At 38.6% G+C, this 18,806-nt stretch overlaps 1 protein-coding gene across 1 annotated transcript in view; it reads left to right on the top strand.

Annotated features, from left to right (window-relative positions):
• The window catches only part of LOC113236692, a 49,832-nt gene extending 35,892 nt beyond the window's left edge, over window positions 1-13,940 (top strand). The window contains exons 3-9 of the mRNA XM_026472852.1: window positions 416-718; window positions 3,532-3,662; window positions 7,950-8,169; window positions 9,734-9,898; window positions 10,421-10,547; window positions 13,042-13,193; window positions 13,727-13,940. Coding sequence (XP_026328637.1) covers window positions 416-718; window positions 3,532-3,662; window positions 7,950-8,169; window positions 9,734-9,898; window positions 10,421-10,547; window positions 13,042-13,193; window positions 13,727-13,849 — 1,221 coding nt within the window. The 3' untranslated portion in view covers window positions 13,850-13,940. The remainder of the gene's footprint in view (window positions 1-415; window positions 719-3,531; window positions 3,663-7,949; window positions 8,170-9,733; window positions 9,899-10,420; window positions 10,548-13,041; window positions 13,194-13,726) is intronic.
• Window positions 13,941-18,806: the final 4,866 nt, after the last annotated feature.

Here is an 18,806-nt window from a genome sequence, read left to right as displayed (position 1 = left end):
TGTATATGAGTCGAGCTGCAGGGACACTGGCTTCACTTCAAAATTTATTTTTTATAAACGAAATTGAAGCCGTTTGAAGAATGTATATCATATACTATAACATGTTCTATTTAGTTCAGTTGATATAAAAAAGAAATCACTGGTATATGTAAAGAAAGTACAACGGTTTTCTTAATACAGCGGTTTTCTTGTAAAATTTCGAGGTCAGTTTATGTTTATTTTATATATCCTCAATTTTATTGTTATTATATTGTTTCCCAAAGCGATTGATTTAACACTTTCGCTGTTATACTCTTAACTTGTGTATAACTTGCCGGAAAGGGGATTAATACGTTCGTATTAATGACTGGAAATATCCCCATTCCGGCGTAATACCATTAAGTTACCACTCTGTTCATTCAACCCTTTATTACAGGTAAATGGCGAACGCAATCCAGAGGACGTATACAAAGACTTTCGAGCAGCAGTTCTCCAGATCCTCGGCACTCAAGACGATCAGACCACGATCAACGGCGTCAGTGGTGTAGGGGTTGGTGCGGGGGGTATACCTGGCGAAATCGTGGGCGTGGAACCTGCACCTGGAGGTCTAGCGAGGGGACTTAACCATGCCAGAGACGGTAGAGAGGAGGCTACAGCATTGCCGATAGCTGCACCTGTGGTTGTTCCGCCTTCTGTTCACCATTACAACAGTGAGATGGAGAGACTTGCTAGTCCGAAGGTAAGATCAGTGTGGTGATGCAACAGACCTCTGCTTCTGCTTTTCCCAACTGCGGGAGTTCCGCACGCTTTTTCACATCTGAGTCCGTTTTTTTACGGGACGAATAAGTCGTGTATGGTGGTAAGCGACATGTCTATCCATAACAGTTGCAGTGCAGTTGACAAGTCCTACATGTCTATAATTTCACCGGAACCCTTACACTTCCAAACCGGAACGCAGTAATGTGAGCATTACTGTTTGGCGACAGAAATAGGGATCCGTTTCTGCTTCCGCAACTTTTATATAGTAAGTTTAGAAGTTTACAACGTTCGCGACAGATGAGTTTTATAGCAATATTGTGTTGGAACTATTCGTTCTAATATGTGTGCGGGATTGTAGACAACGAATAAACCGTTAAAATAAATCTTCTTTAATTTATACGGCGAATGACAAGACACAAAACTGACACAACTTTTGACACTCGTCATATTTCTTTTTAATAATACTTCTCAGCAAAAAGGTAGGAACAAACAGTTTATATTATAATAAGAAAAATACAAGTAATCCCACATATGTATATTCGAACGAACAATAATAATTCCGTTTCTGCCTCAGCTGCATCACTAGATCAGAGGCTTTTGGTAGTCTGCACCTTCTTCAATTATTTATTTTATTATTCTTTGACAAGTACAATTTATGCTAAATAGATTTTTAAAAGTTTACATAAATGCGCAAGAAAGGCTTCAAAAATTATTGCTTGTTAAATATATATTCTGGTAAGTTGGGGCAGGGTAGTAGGCAGGCTAGTCAAAACATTCGTTCACATTGTAAGCGGTGATGACTAGGCATGAATAAGCGTTTCTGGCGTTCATTCAATAGGCCACGTGTCCCGCGACCTGTTTACCCTTTTTTCGCTATTTTTAAAGAAATATTTTATAAGAAAAGCTTTAAATGCCAGACTTAACACAATATTCTGATTGGTTCTAAGAATGCCTTGAACATTTATCTAGTTTCGTTTTACATAGATTTGATCGAACTTTAGGGATTTCGCAAGAGAGCTCGCGTTGAATTCAACCTCTGTCCACTGGTGGGTGCGGGTCTCTTCATTGCGTGTTGGGAATTTCACATATTTCTAAAGTTTGTGAAAGCTCTTGAAAATGCAAGTTTCGTCATCTCGTCATCGGTATGTTTCACCGTCATCTTTTCTTTCATCTTAGCGAAGGTATTACTACTGTACTATGTTTTTTTATAGATCTAAATAGCATCCAATAGTTACAGTAACGTTTAAGAAAAAAAATAATGTGGGTTACACCACTTTTGCGCTGATATCCTCAATTTATGGCACGTGCGATGAACCCCGCCACAGACGTAAAAAAAACAATGGAAGTGCTTTAAACCTATGCACTATCGCAATGTCAAACACTATGAAATCTTGACAATAATTGGTCGTAGTTTCTAATTTAAAAATATGTAACAATTCTGGACTGTTAATATAATTTAAACGTTACCCAGTTGGCATATCGTTGAATGTTCAATATCTATTATTGCAAGTTTTGATTTTACATTGAAATTGCATTCAAAGTGCTGCCATCTAGCGTAGTATAGTATATTGTTAATATTGTGTAGTGCTGCCATCAAAAAGTCTGTTACGATACGATAAAGGGAAATAGGGAAAAATTTGTTATAATAAAATAAGACTTAACGATGACATGAAACACCACCATGGATAATATTACAGTTGCGACTATCATTCTTGCTCTCATATCGCACTGCTATTACAATAGTGTTGTAACTCAAAATATGTGAAATTTAATATTATATCATTACTGAACGTAAAATTTGATTCTCTACACGTCAAAAAAACCGTTGTTAGAATATTGTAAGAAACAATCAAAAAATAGCTACTTAACTCAAAAAGAGACACACTTTATGTGAGCTAGTTCTGGCCAAAATAATCCTAATTAAAAACATTAAATTACTTTTTCCATTTTATTTTAAAAATACATTTTAGAATTTGTTTATGTGTCTATAATAAAGTATAACATATAAATTTTAATATTTTTTTTGCGGGAAGTGAGTAATTCGTTTTTCATCAATTCTGAAAAAGTCCTCTTTTTGAGTTAATACACTATTGTATTAACAGTGCGATATGTAGCGAAATAAGGCATTTTTCCACAATTGTCGCGGTTTTTTTTTAATTAGCATGACTGTAACGTACAAAACGGAAATGGCGAATTGAGCTCAAGCATATGAAAGTGCGCTTACTATTGGCACACGTACCCCGCCTTGTAAGCACTTCTATACCATTTATAGTTCTGCGAGTGCGTTGCGACATCATGCGAATGTGTGCGTGCTTACACGGCGCGTGGCGTTACACATACAAGTCACGATGCTGTCTTTGTATAGACGTACCGTATTAGTCTTATTATTATAGCTTCATTAAACAAGTATTCCCTCTGGACGGGGAAACTAACCAAGCCCTTATAAATCCCTGAAAAGAGAGATACCCCACGGCATCACTCATTCCGCTGTCCGAGCACCTTCCTCCTAGGCATAAACTACCTTGGCAAACTTGTAAGTCTGAATAGATTGCGATCGTGGGATCGCAATTCGGCCCTGGGGACGAAGCAAGAATAGCATGCATAGTGGGGTTATAGTTCTGACAGCGCATGTATTTGTGGTGTCGACACGCTAAGACGAAGATTATTATGGTATAAGTCATGATAGGATCAATTTTGGATTAGGCCAATATTCTTAATCATGACCCGTAAAAGTAGTTAAAATCAGATAGAGGAAAAAAAGGAAAACTATCATAATGTATATTGTAATTCCAGCCTGAAATCATAAGGGTTCGAGGTGCAGCGACAAAGACTCCGATGCTGTGGGTGGTGGGCGGTCCCGGCAGTAATAAAGCGACACTGTGCCAACGAGCTGTCTCCCAACAGTCACACTGGACCCATTTCAGGTACTTCAAAAATGAAAATGTTTTTTGATCATGATATCGTAGACTCCTATGTTCTGTGTTCACGCCACGGAAAAAAAAACAATGGATGTGCCTCAAGTCTCGATTATTATCAGAATTGCTGTCGCCAAAACACACTATCATAATGTTAAGCTCTATGAAATCTTAATTATTAGTTGTTGTTTCTAATTTAAAGAGATTTACGATTACCATAACTTACGAGGTTTATTAAATTTATCGTGGAACCAAATATCTGATTATAGTGAAACTAAATGAGGAGCTCTACTGTTACTTTACATACCTATGATTTCTTTTTATATACTGAACTACTAAATACTACATGTATCGTATATCATGTACATTTTTCAAGTGGCTAATTTCGTTTGTAACATGGTCAAGGGTTTGTAAAAGAAATAATTTCTGAAATAATGCCAGCGTCCCTGCCGCTCGATCCAAGCAAAATGAACCATATTAGTACGGGACAAATTTGAATTCAAGCACCGGTAGTATCGACACTTAATCGGATTGAGATTATTTACTTGAGTTTGACTTTACTAGATATTCACAAATGTACGTAGCCATCATAGAAATTAAAATCACAAGTACGTAGGTATATGTATACCCGTGAAAATGGATAATAAATATTCCTACAATTTTTACGCTATTAACGAAGTCCATTAAATTAAGTGCCTAGAGATGCAAGTCACGCAAATTTAATAGATTATTTACGGCCGATGAAGCGACGTGTGTTTTGGTTACCCAGAACCCTTTATGTTAGACTTTTAGTAACATAACAACGGGGTCACTTCTAGGGGCACTACAATTATATGACATAACTTTGTTTATACTTTAAGGCGAGGTATTTCATCGCAAGTCTAAACATTAGGAGGTCAGGTGTGGGGGGTCGTACTTGCGTCCCGCAATCCTCTCGCTGTAAATTCAGTGCCTTCAATGAAAAAGGGAATAACTTTCAGAAGAGGCAAAAAAACCATACTTTTATTGATTATATATCATAATAATCTCAGTACAGAGTACTAAAAAAACAGACCTCAAAAGTACGTAGAATTACGTCTATTTGCTAAGTTTTATTGAAATATCCTTAAATTCGCCACTATACCGGCCTTGACACTAGACATAATAAAAATTGGTTCTCACTACTCAAAGAATATTGAGATAAAAACGCCTTGAATTGGAGAAATAGCAAAATCAACCATTAAAATAATTGCTCCTCAAGATAATTTTGGCGCTATTTATAAAAATGAATCTTCATGCGTGAACCCTTAGAGGTGGATAATTTCCTTCAAAATGAAATGGAACCACTATGGAAGTACCCCCTTTCCAACAAAAAAAGAATCATGAAAATCGGTTCACAAATACCGGAGTTATCGCGTAACAAACATACAAAAAAAAACGTACAGTCGAATTGAGAATCTCCTCCTTTTTTGAAGTCGGTCAAATATACAAAGTAAACCTTAAAATATTACAGCCAATAACAGGTTTTCTAGAATAAAATTCGGTATATAATACAACACCACAAAAGCATCAGCCTGTATTTAAGATCTTCCCCAAAAACGTGGTTCGTGTGTGTGTGTGCGTGTTTTTGTGTCTGTCAGTGTGTGTGTGTGTATTTTAGAGAGAAAGATAATGTGTCTGTGTGTATAAAATCGTACAAATGATTGTAAAGTGAAATATGAATCTACTTAAATATAATGTTATTTTTATTTCAATATGTCTAGCTACTTTCTTTGCATCTCGTTAAGCGACAAAGTCTAAGACTAAAGTTGTGGACAGCGTCCAGAAGTGTAGCAAGCTGAAGTGGCAGTGGGCTGGCCACATCTGTCGCAGAACCGATGAGCGATGGAGTAGACGGGTTCTCGAGTGGAGACCGCGTCTCGGCAAACGCAGTGTAGGACGTCTCCCTGCAAGATGGACCGACGATCTGAAGAAGGTCGCGGGTAGTGGTTGGACGCGGAAAATGGGTGATCGGGCACTATGGCGTACACTTAGGGAGGCTTATGTCCAGCAGTGGACTGCAATAGGCTGATTGATTGATTGATGTATAGCTTTGAATTTAAATTTAAACTACAACTCTGTGATGAGTATTAATCTATTCATCAGTTACATCTGCAAAATGACAACTTTCAAGAAAGAAGATCTCCTAAGAGCGGTCATTGTGAAACACGAGACTGTGTGGCGACACTTGTGATTTAGGCTCAACTCACACTGGCGCATAGTCAAAGCGTCGCGACGCGTCATGTTTTTCGCTAATCGTATATTCATCTCTGTTATCCCATTATTAAGGTACAAATTTGTGTTATGCAAATGCGGCGTTAGACGCCGATCACACTGTGATCCGGGCGCACTAATGCGAACGTCGTCACGTCAAGCGTTGTAGTTGAAAACCAGGACGCGACGCGACGCTTCGACTCTGCGCCAGTGTGAGTTGAGTCTAACATATATCGATGCAATCAATTGAATCATTAAAAACGTACATCGCATTTGCGTCGCGTTTGTATCGCATTTCAATCGCGATTGAATCGCTACCTAAGTAGCGCGAATGTCTCAGAGTAGACGATTAGCGAATGCTCCTGCATAGCGATTGAATCGCTGCAGACGAGCTGCTAAAAGTCGACGTTTGTAATCGCTCTAAAACCCAGTAAACTAGAATGGGAAAAGTGATAACGCTCAACATATCTACATGCAAATGTACTAAACATCAGTGTAATAAATTATATGCTTCAGGCCCAAGCGGGTAAGCCCGTAGCTTTATATGAATCACTGTATAAATACCAGAGACCACGTGATAGATACCTTATGGCCATATGTAGAATATATAGGGGTAAATTTTAGAGTCATATTTTCATGGAGCGTTTACATAATCACAGGAATAATATTCTGTGTACATTTACGGTTAAAGATTGTACGAACCAAATTAGATAAGAACTTTTTATGTTTCAATAAGAGAGTCATAAAGTTTCACATATACATAATTTGTTTCATGTGGTTTTAGTTTTATTACTTTCATGTGAAAAAAGCATTTTTGATATTACAAAGAATTGTTATTGTCGTTAATGATGGCCTCGGTGGCCCAGCGGTTAGCACTGTGGGTTGGTGGAGAAGGACTTATTTGGGAAAGGGACTTTTTAAAAATTGGATTAAGGTGGATATTCTAGGTAGTGCTATTTATTTTTCGCATACCCGGCCGCGGGCGATGACATGGCGGGGTAACGTGGAACTCTCCTCCGTGGACCCACCCAGCGCGAAAAGCCCGATAAACCCTCTCACCTGTGCCGGTCCCGCAAAGATTCACACTGCCTCGGTGATCGGCACCATCCGTGGGGACCTCCTCGCGTTACGAGACACGCCCGAGTACATTATGGGCATCTGCCGAGACGGGCAAAACCGTACAATGCAGATGAGAATCACTGGTTCAGCAGATGGTGGAAGGAAACGGATTTAACGCCTTCGCCAAAGCCCCCAGTCGTCTGCGCCGAATCGGGTCCGCATGGAGCTAGGTAGTGCCCTGAAATTCCTTTCTCTGGTACTAGTTTGAAACGAAATTGGTGTTTTTCGATTTGCGTATTAAAAAATGCAAAAAAAATTAATTTCCATGTTGCCTCGGACGGGATCGTGGAAAACATTAAAATTATTTAGACCGAAGAAGCTCATTGTTCCATGTAACGCACGGAACCACTACGGAACTCTAATTGCGTAAATTACATCGCACTTGGCCGTTTAATAATAATTAACATAATATATTATAGTCAATACCATTAACATGACATCCTAGGGGTTGGGTGCCTGGAGACCCATATTACAATCTCTGCTTAGTTTGGGCTCCAGTTTCCCACAATACCATTACTCTAAGCGTATGTAATAGTATGTTCTCTACTGTATTGTTACTTTGTTTTGTATTGTGGAGATAAAAAGATATTATTACTATATTATAAAGATATTATATTATAAATTAGGTAGTTATTATAAATTTCATGAAGCATGGATTTTTCGCGTAGTGTAATCACATGCTCTACAATAATAATAATAATAATAATAATAATAACGCACACACTCAACATAGCCCCGCACTAGGGAAACCCTGTGTCGCGGGTGCCATGGAAACACACATAAACAACCACAAATTACGCCCAAACTCACGAGAGAAATAAATGTAGGCCATACAAATATTTCTCCCGGCCCGGGAATCGAACCTGAGACCTCTGCGTGGCAGTCCGGCATGGTAACCGTTCGGCCACGGAGGCAGTTAAACGTATAACGTGCATATTTCTACAGTCTAGGCCAGCGTCTCCGTGCCTTGGCCGATGCGGGTGGGGGCCCAGCCTCTGACGGAGCGCTTTCTCGCACAGCCGTCAGTGGCGGGGAGCTGGCCCCGCAAGAACTCGTCACCAAGTTAGTGCGGGCTGCTGTCACAGATGCGGCAAGAAGCGGACATGGATTAGTGTTAGATGGGTACCCTCGGCACTTAGAGCAAATGGAACAGTTTGAAACGGAGGTATGTTACACCTTTACAGAACCCATATTTTTATTTATTTGCAATTCAAACAACTTAATATGTCCAAAATCGTGTTTGTACTCATGGCCTATGTTAGTACTTAATGATTATATTTGGCGAAATCGACTTTTTTTTTTATTGTTATTTATTTATTTACTTATAATACAATATTTGGTATTTAGGTACTTGGCACTCTTAAACCTAATAGGTTTGTTTGAGTGTTGCAACTGTTCATAACATTTATACACACATAATCTTTTATGATCACACAGAATATATTTTGTTTAAACAAGAAATACTTAATACAAATAAACGTACACATAAGACAGATATTCGTCACAAACAATGACAAAAGAAAGAACAATAACGTTAAGAAGATAATACGAGTGACAAACAAAATAAAGTAATAAAAACTAAAACACGGTATTAATACAAATTGAAATATCGCGCTCTCTGCAAGCTACGGTCCAGTGGCGCAGCGAAACCGGTTTGGTTGCGATACTAAACATATGTATACAGGCTGTTCTTACAGTCTCACTGCCGCCGGTTCTCTTCTGAGTATTGTTGACTCCTCCTACGTAAAGTATTGTATGTCGAAACTGCCAAATTTTGAATTCACTGAAATGAGCAAAACATGTGACTTTAGCATTTCTCTGTTTTATTACTCACATATAGAGTATTATAAAATCCTAGATATCGGTTAGATGATGATAATCGTAATAGTGCCACTCAGACCTTTAAACCACAAAGATCTGAAGGGTGCTGCCACGCACCCGTCACCTTGAAACATAAAGTTCGCAATTCCCTTGTGCCTATTACTGTTTGGCGGCTGAAATAGATACTTCCCTGGACGAACTTTCACACTGCTGAACATAAGCCTCCCCCAAAGATATTACACTAGCCGGTCGGACGCGACGTGCATCTATCGGTTATCCGCCGCCCTTAACCAGGTCATCCGTCCATCTAGTAGGGGGCCGTCTGACGAACGCCTTCTGAGTGGCACTGTTATGGGTAGGCGTGTTGCTAACCACCGGGCACAAGACTTGTTCATCCCATCACAGATGTTATAAAATAAAAATAAAACAATCCGAAAATTGCGGACAGAAAATCTTGAAAATCAGACTGTTACACAACTAGCCATCCCCCGTAGTCGGAACTCTGTCAAATTCGTACAAATTCCTATACTTAATGATAGTTTTACTACGATAACCAGTCACAGTAAAGTAGAGTTAGTAGCAGTAGAGCTCGCAAGAGCTTGAAAAAGTTCATGCGGGGAAGTACTGCCACCATACCTATATCAGCGGCTACGCAATAATGTGGACATTACTGCGTTACGGTTTTGAAGGATACAGGTACTGGTAAAAGTACAGGCATATGGGACTTCATGCCTCAGAGCGACACTCTGCAGTGGCACTGCAGCTTAGGTCTTGGCGATTAAAGCTCTGAGTGGTTCGACTTATTCCGTCTCATCACTTGATAATATCGTACGAGCTCTACCTCTACTGAATTGCATTTGGTATTTCCACGGCTCCACTGTAATTTCTTCTCCAATATCATTTTTCAGTTCCACACAGCACCCCGCATGGTACTCCTGGACTGTTCGAAGCTGCAACTCGGTCGAGGGCGACGAGACGACTCCGTGGCGGCATTCAGACGGCGCCTCGAAGTGTTCAGAGAACTTAGTCTACCAATGCTCAAGAAACTCGATCAAGAATATCGATTGGTCATAGTGAGTATAGAAAAGATCTATTGAAGGATACATGCATTACCGTAGCACCACTTGAAGTCTATTTGTTCTTTATAAGTATAGTCAACAGCACATCAAGCTGTACACTTTTGTTCGAATATCACCTCCAGTGCAACGGAACACGATCCGTCAATATCGTAGCTTGATATGCTGCTGTCTGCACACATATTTGTATTAAGATATAAAATAAGATATTAAGATACTTTGTACAGACACACACGCACACGCACACGCACACGCAAACGCAAACGCACACGCACACGCACACGCACGCGCGCACACACACACACACACACACACACACACAGACACAAGCACGCTCGCACGCTTACACGCTCACACGCGCACGCACGCACGCACGCACGCATTTTCAAAACGACCAAGTGTAGTTGTTTCTGTACGAAGTTGTTACATTTTATACATACTATAATAGGTTTAACTTGTTTTACTAAATACCTTGGAGTCTATCTACGTATCTGCATCTATAATGCCACAACTTCGCAGGTGGACGGCGACACGGACTTACCCGACGTGCAGCAGCAGTTCACGAGAGTCCTTCTTGAGGAGATGGAGAAGGCAGAAGCCATCGCTGCTATGCCTGAAGCCCCTCGTTCCCCCTCCCCACCTGCAGGTATGTAGGTGCGTAAGTGCACTAGAATGGTGATACAATGTGACTTTGTATGCCGGCGTAGCAAATGCTACGAACCGTAGCACAGGACCCAAATGCACAAGAGCGTAGAGTGTTTAAAGTTTTAACATCTTAGGGCTCTCCCTCACCGAGAACATTCGCCTGTATTGTAACATTCAAGATTCGTTTAGGCTGCGATTACACCAGAGATGAGCGAGGTAGCAACGCGTGCGTGCGAGTGTCTCTGAGAGCCCGCGAGGGCCCGCGACAGCCAGGAGTGCCCGCTAATGCCCGCGGGAGCCCGCGAGTGCCTTTGAGTGCCCGCGTGTACTTTTGAGTGCCCGCGAGAGCCAGGAGTGCCCGTGAGTGCCTATGGGAGCCCGCGAGAGCCAGGCGTGCCTTTGAGTGCCCGCGAGAGCCTTTTAAATGCATTGACTTAATGGCACTCACTATATCTATAAGTATATAGCATTTTATTGAGTCAATGCACTCAAAGGCATCACATATATATACATAGAATCGAGAGTTTAATATTAAAATATATGAGTTTCTTCCTTAATTTGATTGATTTGAAATCAGTTTCACAGACCTCCCTATACTATGGCAAATGTTTCTCTATATCCTTTTTTATACAAATGTAAGCAAATGTAAGTGCGCATTTGACCTCCATCTCACCTGATGGAAAGTGATGATGAGGTCGACGATGGAGCATGCACATCTAAATAATGCCTATTCACTCTCGCGTTGAAAAGGTCCAAGCTACGACGTTCGGGGAACAAGTCTGCAGGCAGGGAATTCCACTCCCTAGCTAGCCGCTAGCCATACAAATGTGGAAGCGTAACGCTTCGAGCGAATCTTTGGAATATCCACAACATAGAGGTGGAACCCCAGCGCGCGTCTAGTCCCCCGATGATGGAAAGGGGAAAGCGGAATTTTAATTTATTTTAGAAGGCAAATTATGCAATTCCATTCCTCACTCTCCTTGATATATCCTGCAGAATACCGATAGGCTAAGCTGGCAACTCTACGGCAGTGTTCAAGGCTCTGCAGCTTCGCCTCTACTAATTCCTAGTCACCTGTAAGCCTCTTAGCACGCTTGTCTATTGAATCTAAAATGCCCAGTTGGTATTTCGCAGAGCCATCCCATAACTGGCAGAAGTACTCCATACACCACCGGACTTGTGCTTTTTTTACATAATAATGACGCACACACTCAACATAGCCCCGCACTGGGGAAACCCTGTGTCGCAGGTAGCATGGACACATACATAGACAACCACAAATTACACCCAAAAGCACGAGAGAAATAAATATAGACCATACAAATATTTCTCCCGGCCCGGGAATCGAACCTGGGACCTCTGCGTGGCAGTCCGGCATGGTAACCGTTCGGCCACTGAGGCAGTTAAAGGCTTTATACAGTTAAGGCTTGGTACAGCTGAAGCAAGTGTCCCGTTGTAACTAGCCTTACAGAGAACCGAATGAAGTACGTGCAAACCTGCTAGTTCGGGGTTAGGACGGGACTTAGATGGTCCCTGCGCGAGCTTGCTGACACAGGTCATAGTGCCCTTCCCGCATAAGCAAGAGGTTGATAGGGATGGGCACTGTAAACAAAACTTATAAGGAATATATATATATATAATAAGAAAGATATGACACTGTCCCAGTGTAAAGTTACGGCTCACCCTGGAAAGGACGCAAAACTACCTTGCTGCATTTTTGGCCTTGAATTCAATGTATCTGCCGAAATTCAAATTGAACGACAGGTCCATACCAAGTAGCTGGAGACAGTCGGCCATATGTATGGACATATCATGGAAAGTCGGAGTCAGCTCAAAATGACTCCGTTTATGGAGAATAGGCCCGCATGCGTTTTGGTAGCGTTAAATTTGACAAGATTGGCATCGCCCCAATCGGAGACTGCCTTGAGTGTCAAATCCAAACGGCTAACCATGGACTCTCGACAAAACTGGATTTTCTCTCCATAGACTCTTGTACCGGTCAAGTGCCTATCTATTTGAATGAGTTCAATGTGCAATTAAGTTCACTTAAAACACATTTGAAAGTGCACTTCAAAGTCGTCGTCTAAATAAAGATACAATTGGTTGATATTTTCGTCTCGCCTGGTGGAAAAGCCTAAAACATTCATTATCGAAAAGAAAGAAACATTTGGATGCTGATACTTGAGACATTAATGCCAAATTGTAGCTTGTCGTCTCGTCTTCATTTTACAAACATACACTAAATGATGCCAAATAATAAAAATGGTAAAAACAGTTGACATAAATCCGTTAGTCACAACCATGAAAAAAATTTTCAGACACAATTTTCTTAAAACTATTATCACGACATTTGACACGTTATTGCCTATCAGCATTTTATTTGACTATTTAAAAAACATGCATTAATAATTCAATAAAATAAAGAATTTAGAAGACAAGCGGTATGAAAAGAACTACAATAAAACGATAATTATAAAAATCTCATATTCCTTCAGATTCGACGATGCAGCAGTTCGCAAATGCCATGTCCCGAATGGGGAATGGCATGGCGAACGGTTTCGCGAACGGCGGTCTACGCAACGGATCTGTGCCGAACGGTGGAATAGCCAATGGGAATGTTGGCAACGGTTTTATACCTAATAATAAGGTAAGCATTAAAGCGTCAAGCGATACGGAAGAAAAAAAGAAGTGCCTGAAGCCTCGATTAATATCAGAACCGCTGTCGCCAAAACTCACACTCTTTCCACATTCATTCGAAACACTATGAAATCTTGATAATGATTGGTCGTAGTTTCAAATTTAAAAACCAATAACAAATTCTGGACTGTTAATATTATAATTTAAACTTTGCCCTGTTGGCATATCGTTGAAAGTCCAATACCATCGATACCTATTACTGCAAGCTAAGACGTTACATTGAAATTTCAATCAATGTGCTGCCACCTAGTGGTTAATAGCTGAACGACGACGAATTCGAGATTTTTTTAATCCTCCAGAAAAGAAGCGACCATATTGCAGTGTTCTAAGGTTTACCTTCTTTCGTTTCCTGTAACAAAAGAAAATTTGAAAATAAAATACGACTTTATGGTGATACGAAACACCACCATAGGTAATATTATAAGTGCGATTATATTTTTTGCAATTAATAATTAAAAACAATAATATTAATTACAATTACAGGTTAAGCCGATGATAAATAACAGCATGGCGAAACTCACGACCGTGTCTCAACTGACACATGACGAGGTGAAGCAGCTCTATGCTCAGAGCACGGGCGAGGTCGCCATAAACACTCACATGTGAATTTCTCATTAGATTTAATACTATAGTGTCTGAATATTTTTAATCAATGTTGTTTATTAATAGTTTTCTCTGTAGTTGACTCTTAAACGCAAGATAAAAGCTAAGGGTGGAAACTCAGGTGCAGTATCAGGTCGTATATATTGCACATCGGGAAAACTGGGAATCCATATATATCCATATATAATATATCCGAACGCTATCGTCTCGTCTATAATGTTATCGTGTTATTCACTTAAGTATTTATGACAACGAAATAAGTTTTTTGTGAGACCAAGTGATGAGACGAACAAGTCGCCCAACTGGTGGTAAGTGACACGCCTGTCCATAACAGTTGCAGTACCACTCGGTGTTTTAAATCACACAGATCTGTGGGGTACTGCAGTAGCAGAGGCGCCCGTCACTCTGACACATAACTTGACAAGTCTCATGTGCCTGTAATTAAAAAAAATATACTTTATTAACGTTGACAATGACATTGACTAATAAAGTTTCATATTAAATTGTCCAGTGACAGAGGCATAGGCATGAATACATATTAAATACATCTGTTATTAATGCAATAAGTTATAGGCGCGGCAAAAGCATTGGGAAATATTCGTGGCTTCCGGATTTTCCCGATGTGCAATATTTACAGCTGGTACTGTACACCGCGCGCGGCAGACGACGTGCATCCGCTTCTATAAAGTTGCCATACTTGTTTTACTATACTATACTAATATTATACCATAGCCCGTAATGATTGAACACATTAGTAAAAAACACAAGCACATCTGAGTAAAAACTACAATGAAATTTTTAATACGTTACGGAACAACACACATACACATAAGGCAGAAATGAAAAGAAATCTGCATCCCGTGATGTCTATAGTCTGTATTTTTTAAGCTTGAGTAAAATGACATTTGCAGAGTTGTCAGTTTTCACAAAATTTTAAATAGTCATGTAATTGTTGTCGACAGTTTTATCGATAGATTGTGATAGACAGTAAAGTTGTTACGCTAATTATTATTAATTGCGTTAATGCTTTTTTATGCTTATTTTAACAGTTGGTCTACTAATATCTACTATTTGTAATTTTAATGGACATAGTTCTTCCAGTGGTCGCACCCTTGCGCCGAACATAAGCAGTCGCGTGCGGTCTGTGAGACTCAACTCAAACTTTAGTCAAACTTTACGCGTTCAGTTTGAGAAGACAAATGAACATTTTCATGACGTTGTAGCACATGATAGAAAAAGTCTTTTAACTATATAAATGAAAATAAAAAAACATTATTTACTTAATATTTTTTTATATTTGTACTTATTAGAATAAAAAAATAAAATAAAATTATAATAATAAATAATAAAATTTTAGTCATATGACACAAACAACGTTAAAAATCAACAAAATAACAAAACAAGATGAAATTTTCTATCTTAATCGTTCATAAGCACATTATAATAGATTATTATCGAGATCAATCAATATTGTCATCAATTGCACAATATTGTAGGATAACCAAAAACCACAATTATTTTTGAACGTTTTTTTTCATTATGAACTACGTACTATCTCAATTCTTATAAAATAAAAAAGGAAAACAAAATAAAAAACTTCTAACTTTTTTAGGAGCAGGTAGTACGATAACCTACTTATTATCAGTAGCAATGGTTTCACATCATCAAAATCTTCATCTTCTATTTCCGCTTCCTCTGCAAGCCGTACTGATTCATCGTAACTCATGTTGTGTCTACAAAAAGTAGTGAAATAATAAATAATTAAATATATAATACACAAAATGTGAGACCGCAAACACAAATAAAGACACATGGGCGCTTGCAACGAATGTCACAGGGCTAATAAAAGGAAGTACCTCACCCCCTCGGGATATCACAGTCGCGCAAACGTTTATTGTTTATAGTTTTTGTAAAATGGCTAAAATAAGATCGCTGCGGTGTCTGAGACCGCGCGCGACCGCTGGAAGGTTAAGCACTTACAAAAATTGACAATTCAAATAAACCTGTGTCCAGCAGTTAAACGAATAACAGGTCGATGATGATTCAGAAGAAACAAGTTCGGCTATTTATTGTATAAGCGTGACCAACATTCAGTAGATAGTCGATAGAATACTTATCGATTGCAATCACTAGCTGTTTGCAAACGGCCAACAATTTTACGCAATTAACTGTCATTTTACTCATCTTCAAAATGGACAGACTATAGATTATTTATTACTTGTTAAAAAACGCATGTTACGACTTTAGAAATAGGCATATTACCATTCCCTCGAACATATCGCACATCTGGTGTAACAATGACACAACTGTCAAAACGTTAAAAAAAACTAAATTAAGACATAACTGTCCTAAAGTACATATATGTATTTACTAGGAACTATGCAATTGTGCCTTTGCCACATCAGGTGGGTGGTATAATTCAAACTGAATTTAGTAATACGGTACCCTGTTTCGCTTATATAAATTAATTACAATGAAAACTACTTCAAATACCGTGGACAACAGCTTCTTGTACAAACTATCGAAAATAGTTTACGAAACTTCAATCTTGAGCCAGTAACATAACGTTCAAATCAGTTAAAAAACAATTACTACAAAGCTTAATGAGTGTATGTGTTAAGGAGAAAATTAATACACATCTGTCATTAAAACATATTGAATAATAATAATAATTTGATTCAACTTCAGAGGATTGTAATTAAATAACTACATAAAACTTCACTAATTTAGAGTTTAAATTAAAAGTTTAAAACAAAAGTAGCTATAGGTATGTGATACAGGACTCTGCAAGAGCTAGTGATATGTGCCGAAAATGTTAGGTTAGGTTAGGTTATTTTAGTTAAATTGTGTCTAGACTTCAATTGCTACAAAAATTATATAAATGACTGGTTTGAAATGTTCTAATAAGAATTTTAAATTTAAAAATAGACAAAAATCTTTGGCGGTACGAACAACTAACATATCATGTTTGGTTATGTCTAATAATTAATTAAAGCACGATAAAAATAATGGTAGATAGGATGTACATGCAAATATAGTAAGGTAATACGGAAATGTCAGTTTGTTACACGAAGCCTCCGGTGACTAAATGGCTGGCAGCGAATTTCGACAAAGAATAAGTTTAGCTTTTGTCATATATTATAGTCTTTAGTCGATAATTTTTGGTCTGTTTAAACCGTTTTGTACGAATAACGGTATATATCTGTGTAGTTTGTTACTAGAACTCGCGTTTTCTAAGTATTTTCATTGAGCAAAGATTAAAATCTATGATGTGGCAGTATGACTTAGACGCCATAGCCTGTCCAGAAGGTTAAAAATTTTACTATCCTTATGAGTTGCCATTTTATAACATGTAAATTGACCATACACAAAAATATTCGTGCAAAAAGTTTCAAAGAGACAAAAAAATAGATTACTAAATCGACTTTAAAATGTGACACTCTCTAAAGAGAGAGTGTTGCCAGCCTACAGAACCCCAGGACATGGTCCTCGAAGAAATTTTCTACCTTTAGGATGTTTCAGTTAAAAATCACAATATATAAGTAATGAATCAATTAAGCTTAAAAACTAAGTGCCTCTTACATTTAAGGAATATCACGGCATACCAACATAAAATGAAATATTTAAAAATTATAACGAAACATTGAATTATTTATTCCACATTTACTTAATAACGCATTTTTAGTTAAAGGACGTTTTCATTTCTTATTAAAGAGTATATTTAGTCACCATGCAACACGATTTTTGTATCTGAATTATCAACATAATTTTCAAATTGGTTCTAATGTAAAAACAATGAAAAAAGCTTTACATTTGTGGTCCGGTCGCGTATATGGCTTCCCGTATAAAGCACGTCCCCCAAGGAGAGACGATTTCGGTACGCTTTTCTAAGGGTCTAAACAACAGAAATACCGTACACAGTATTTTTTTATTTTTTTTTTATTTTTTTTTTTATTGTGACTCGGCAAAATGACTGCACCGCGCCTGATGGAAAGTGCGAATACAGTCCAGAGATGAGAGTAACGGATGGAAAACACAAATATTTTCACTCCGTCACTATCATTTTGCCGGTCTGGCCAAATGCTTCTTCACACTACGTTTGAAGGACCCGATGTTATAGAGGGGAGGGAATACATGCGCCGGGAGTTGGTTCCACAATTTGATGGTTCGGCATAAAAACGAATTGCCAAACTTTTTAGTGCGGTACGGTATTGAACTGACCGTCCATCTGTGGCAACGCAGTCCGGCACGGGTGGTCCGCTGATGGAAAGGAGAGGAAGGGATAAGGTTGAATAACTCTTCAGAGCACTCACCGTGGTACAGGCGATAGACTACGATAGTATGTCCACTCGAAGTGACGAATTAGTAAATACCACACTGACAGCCACAAAACCAAATATGGATACAGCTACTCCTTTCTACATCCTTGCTGCTCATTAAAACAGAAACCAATAATGTAGTTAAAGCAGAAACAGAGTCCTTTTGAAAATTTGTTGCGTAGTGATTTCTTTATATATCGTGCTATGTAATTAGTTGGTATTTACTAGTGACTTGCTGTACCCAGCATGCATTACAATACCTTAAATCATCTGCCAAAGATTTTTCAGCTGTAGAATTTGCATTTGTTGAAACAACTGACGTAACTGATATTTCAAAAAGGTTCTGATTTTTCTGAAATGTTTACGGGTGCGGGTGTAACAACTCATGCAAGTTTTATCACAATTAACTATTCATGAAACGCATACGGGACAAACACGCATTAATTTTTATATGTATAGATAGATAGCTATATTATAATTACATAAATGTATATAATTTCTTTCTATATATTCTCTTCTGTTTGTTTTAAGACGGAGTAAAATGAGGTTTGCAGAGTTGCCAGTTTTCATAAAATTTTAAATAGTCATGTAGGTAATTGTTGTCGACAGTTATATGTATAAATTTTGCAATTGGATTTGAT

This window comes from Hyposmocoma kahamanoa, unplaced genomic scaffold, assembly GCF_003589595.1.
Source record: "Hyposmocoma kahamanoa isolate Upper Pololo Valley unplaced genomic scaffold, ASM358959v1 102, whole genome shotgun sequence".
Classification (NCBI taxonomy): Eukaryota; Metazoa; Arthropoda; class Insecta; order Lepidoptera; family Cosmopterigidae; genus Hyposmocoma; species Hyposmocoma kahamanoa.
The sequence above is the reverse complement of the archived record's forward strand: the minus strand, read 5'-3'. Positions and strand labels throughout refer to the sequence as shown.